General features: G+C 30.6%; 1 protein-coding gene across 1 annotated transcript; it reads left to right on the top strand.

Moving 5' to 3' along the window:
- The first annotated feature begins 2,001 nt into the window (after positions 1 to 2,001).
- Positions 2,002 to 4,532, top strand: LOC110636291 (ras-related protein RABA4d). Its single transcript, XM_021785940.2, has 2 exons — positions 2,002 to 2,500; positions 4,054 to 4,532. The coding sequence occupies exons 1-2, from the start codon at positions 2,277 to 2,279 to the stop codon at positions 4,502 to 4,504; spliced, it is 675 nt and encodes a 224-aa protein (XP_021641632.1). The 5' UTR covers positions 2,002 to 2,276; the 3' UTR covers positions 4,505 to 4,532.
- Positions 4,533 to 5,359: the final 827 nt, after the last annotated feature.

The raw sequence follows: 5,359 nt of genomic DNA on the forward strand, positions 1-5,359 counted from the left end.
GAAAGAGATAACTGATACTTTTAGCTTTGATTCTATAATTAATGAGTTTTATGCTATGAAAGAGCGATGAGTATAGCTCAAGATGCCAAGACCTAAGACGTAATGTATAGATAGACAAGATATAGATTATATAATTGTGCTTTTAGATGTCTTTTTGGATGTTCCCCTATTTCCTCGTGTCAACACATATGGTTGCCCCCTCTTTTTACTATGTAATTTTGTCTTGTAATTTTTACCAGGTTTTTTAACTTAACATGCCACACTTAGGATGGGAATTAAGGGGAAGCCTACTGGCTTGGTTTAGTTTTGGTGTGTCCATATTAAGTTTTTCCTGGTTTAGTTATCAATGATAAAAAATATATATTTATAATATCTTTGCGCACCCCACCACTACACACTGGCCAAACAACCCCCCTCCCCCCCAACAAAGCTAAATTCCTATTTCTGCCACTGGGGCAAAAGACAGCCGAAAATCGACCAAGAATGACTAGACTCAATCAACATAGAAGAAAAATGAAAATAAGAGAAAAACTAAAACCAAGAGGAACCCTAGTTTGATCGATAGAACAAAGACTATTATAAACCATTATGCTCTATATGCATGCCAAGGTAAAAGGTATTAAATTAATTTGAAACAGAATTTTCAAGTTTTATTACCTTGAACAACAGTTCCATCATTTGGTCATTTATCTCTTTCCCTATCGTTCCTTGTTTGATTGGAGGTAACTTGGCTAGAGAACTTAAATTTTTGAGGAACTGTGAAAGTCTATCTTATTTAGTTGACATTTTATCTTAATTTCTTGAAAAGTTAAGAAAGCAATTTCCTTCACCTCCCAAGAAATAACTTACTTACCCCCACGAGAGTAAGTTACTTCACTTCTCTGCAAGTAGAGAACTTCAACCAAACAAGGCTACTTGTCCTTAGTAACATCAGTTACAATTGTCCAAAAACTGAAGCATGATCTCAAGAGTTGCATTTGGAGGAACAACACATTCATCCCTAAGTGCCAGTCTCCCATTCTTTCCAAATCCATATGCAAAAAACCAAACGTTTAAAGTATTATATCATATTAAAAAAATGATGGATGTAGAAAGGAGCTGAACTAACATTTTAGCTTCACTGTCAATAGGACTTTCTTTCCCTTTTTCATTGTTTTCACAGCTTTTGCTGAGACAGGATAGAAACAGCTTGCATAAGTAATACATCATTGAATATATATATATATATATATATATATATATATATATATATATATATATATATATATATATCAAAGAAGTAATACATCATTAATTTTCTTGAATAATACATTCTGTACAACTAATGAAATAAACCATCTCCACATTAGATGGACATTGAAATGACCATAAAATGTGATATAAAGTGAAATTCATTATAAGAAGATGCTTCCGTGGTAATAAAAGATATTTATTATTGTATCATCATATGAAATGAAATTTGAATGTAATAAAAGAACAAATGGAGAAGTCATTGTAACTAAATTTGTTGTGTTAAAAATGTTGAGAGAGTGAGAAAAATAGGGCTTAAAATACAAATAATTAAAAATTTTATTTTATTTTTTTATTATATGCCATTTGGCTAAAAAGAAGGATAAACGTTTAGCAATATTATGTTAACATATTTCAAAACTCGGCTTGTTATAACATTTGTAAGATTAGATAAATAATCCTTCCAGAGCTTCTACAAAATTGATTTAATAATCATTCACAAATGCATTTTAAGAATCCAATAGCATATATTAAAATTTTAAATTCACTTATTATTATTATTATTATTATTATTATTATTATTATCCCCTCCCTCCCATAAAAAAATAATTATTTTTTTTTTGTTTTAAAAAAATAACATTAGAATTTTCTTATAAAAGAAAATAATAAAAGATTGATTAAAATAATCCATAGGTGATCACCATAACCGTTACATAACAAATCTTTCAGTAAGCTCTCTCCATCCATCTCCCAAGCACTTCTCTGCAACAATAAAAAGAAAAAAAAACCCACCAATTCCAATAATTTCTTATCTTCCCTGTCTAATTCTTGCCTTAATCCATCATTATTTATTCCCATTGAATCCAAATCGCTGCCTTCTCAAGCTTTCTTTTCAAACCCATGTTGCATCCTGTGTTTTTTTGTTCGTTCCATGACAGGATTAATAGATCTTAACAAGTTTTTTCCTGTAAAATTTTTCATTGTATTATATATGTTAGAATTATAGATTTGAGAGAAAATTTAGCAGGAATTGATTTGTTTTGAAGATGACCAATTATGTAGATTTCAATCAGAGGATAGACTATGTATTTAAGGTTGTATTGATTGGAGATTCTGCGGTTGGGAAATCTCAGCTCCTGGCAAGGTTTGCAAGAAATGAATTTTGTGTGGAGTCAAAAGCCACCATTGGGGTCGAATTCCAGACAAAAACTCTTTCTATTGATAATAAAACTGTCAAGGCACAAATTTGGGACACTGCTGGCCAAGAAAGGTATGCTTCTTCTTCTTGCAATGAATTAACTATCAATCTCTGCATGAATTTTACATTTTAAAGATAAATTTTTTTATACCAATAACATTTTATAGATAATCAAAACTTGATAATGGTACTATATAGAAGTTGCTCCTAGATGATCTTAATCATTTTCCAGAGTTAGTGAGATGGCGATGAGATAAATGTAATAATGGTTATTTAAAGGCCTTACATGGACTTTTCAGGTTTTCTTGTTAGAGGATTGAGGGAATTAGATTTTTCAGATTTTCGTTATCAGGATGATGGTTATTTGTTTATTTATTTAGTTTACAATGGATGGAGTTGGGGGATTGAAACTTGGGTTTTTTTTTTATTTTTTTATTTTTTTTAATTTTAAAGTTGATAAATGCATTTACTGCTAGACTAAGCTTGTGGTGCAACATGATCATTTGTATCTTATATTATGTTCCCAAATTCAGATGAATATATGAGTTCAACATGCCTCATCAGCATGATACTGTTATTTGATCCTCTATGGCAGGCGTTTTTGTTGTTCCCATTAGAGGAAACAAGAGAGTAGGGGAAAAAATAGTAGACAAACAAGGAAACAAAAGGATTCCCAAACCCCATTATAGGCACAGGTTAAAAAAAATGAAAATAAATTTGACCTAATTAAATACTTATCTTATTTCAGCATCTTTAAGGGCTTTTGATTAGGATTTGAACCTGAAACTTTATAATTTTATAAACAACTTAAGTTGAAACTATATAATTTTATAAACAACTTAAGTAGAATCAGTAACACTGAATTAAAGATCATTGTTTAAGTCATGGATTTTTTTTCTTTGCAATTGAGCAAAATTTCTTATCTCTGTTATTATTTTTTCTCGTTTTGTGAATCTGATAGATTGAAAATTTGGAATTTGTATGTTTGGTGTTGGTGCTTCATATTCTCAATAATTGCTTCTACCTTGTTTAAAGGAATCAAAAATTGTATGTGTGTCATTTTAGTCATCTCTCTGCATGCCTTGACCCAGATTAATATGCCATTTTTTTTTAAAAATTATGTTTGCATTCCTATGTGCCTTCAAACATTTTCCTTAGAACACAACCTTGACATGAATTTGTTATTATTAATCTCCTCAGTTTCATACTTGTATTTTTTGTCAGATTGACATGAACCATACATCATAAAGGGCTAAAATCTGAGCTTAATTAGACAAATGATTAGCTTTCTTGGTGAAATTTAGTGGCATCCAACTTTTTTTGTATGATTGGCTCCGACTGCTCAAATTTGAGACCTCATAGATCTGGGTACGACTCTAATAACACTGAGCCTAAGCTCATTGGTTATTGACATCCAACTTTGATATCAAAAGTGTTGCTAATTCATTATATGAACTAATGGTTATAACTAATCTTTCCTTAATAATGCAAATAAGATCTATTGTGCAAGGTGTCTAAATGTTGAAAATTTCAAATTCAACTTAATTACTTTGATCAAAGGCCAGCAGAAACAGCCTAGATTGAGATCTAACCTACAATTTTTGTATGATATTTGTTTCCCTCAGGTATAGGGCAGTGACAAGTGCATACTATCGAGGAGCAGTAGGTGCAATGCTAGTTTATGACATGACCAAGCGCCAATCATTCGATCATATGGTGAGATGGCTAGAGGAATTGAGGGGTCATGCTGACAAGAACATTGTAGTAATGCTCATTGGAAACAAGTGTGACTTGGGAAGTCTTCGAGCAGTGCCAGTAGAAGATGCCCAGGAGTTTGCCCAAAGAGAGAATCTGTTCTTTATGGAGACATCAGCTCTTGAGGCAACAAATGTTGAAACTGCTTTCTTGACAGTACTAACAGAGATATATCGAGTTATTAGCAAGAAAACTCTTACCGCCAATGATGAGCTAGATGCTAATGGGACTTCAGGCCTTTTAAAGGGAACCAGGATCATAGTTCCAAGCCAGGATCATCAAAACATTGGAAAAAGAGGTGGTTGTTGCATGTCTTCCTAATTTTAACTTACCATTTTTTTTTCTTCTGGAATTATTGTTGATTTATTAGGATCTGTTGTTTTGAACAAATTCACATTGTTTATAAAGAGGGTAATGTGTGCGGATGATAGGATCCGTACGTTATTGCTCACGTTGAATTTGTTAATATAATTTGAGGAAAGTCACCTCAATAGATAAGTATATAAAAAAAGAGATTATTAAGTAGACTAAGAGGGTCTTTGTCTTGGCTTATAACTTGGTTAAACTAGTTTATAAACTCTAAAAATTGCCGACATATTTGTTTATAATAATTTTTAGACTTATAAGTTGAGTTTATAAGCAAAAAAAATAAACTGAGGGGATCCAACTTTTTATTTTGATGCTTATAAACTAGTTTGACTATACATTTTACTATACTATCCTTATTTAATTTTAAAATTTCATCAAAAATCTCATTTAACATCCTTTTTGGTTATTTTAATAACAAATGTGCTAATAAGCTATTTTTTATCAAACACATTATCTATTTATCAGTCACTTATAAATACTTTAACCAAATACGTAACTGTTTGCAATTTTAAATTCTTACCCTAAGTGTTTATAAATTGATTTTCATAAGATAAGTCAAATACCTTCTTAGTTTGCTATATTATGTATAGAGTAAGCCAATTAAATCTCTCTGAATTATCTAATATGTAAAAGAATGTTTAGTTACACCCATACGTAATTAAGTTTAATCAAATAAAGGGTCAACAATTTGAATAAAGACTTAAATTTGAGTTTTTTTTTTCAAGCAATTACACCCATATGTAATTAAGATTTAGTCTTGGTATTTGATAATTGATGAAATTATTAGAATTTAATTTTTTCATTAAC

The sequence above is a fragment of the Hevea brasiliensis genome, chromosome 5 (assembly GCF_030052815.1).
Source record: "Hevea brasiliensis isolate MT/VB/25A 57/8 chromosome 5, ASM3005281v1, whole genome shotgun sequence".
Taxonomy (NCBI): Eukaryota; Viridiplantae; Streptophyta; class Magnoliopsida; order Malpighiales; family Euphorbiaceae; genus Hevea; species Hevea brasiliensis.

What these genes read in the sequence shown, in the direction of transcription:
- LOC110636291 (XM_021785940.2), top strand. Translation starts at nt 2,277, where the DNA reads ATGACCAATTATGTAGATTTCAATCAGAGGATAGACTATGTATTTAAG. An exon ending in GACACTGCTGGCCAAGAAAG is followed by an intron (nt 2,501 to 4,053) that starts GTATGCTTCTTC and finishes TGTTTCCCTCAG; the next exon opens with GTATAGGGCAGTGACAAGTG.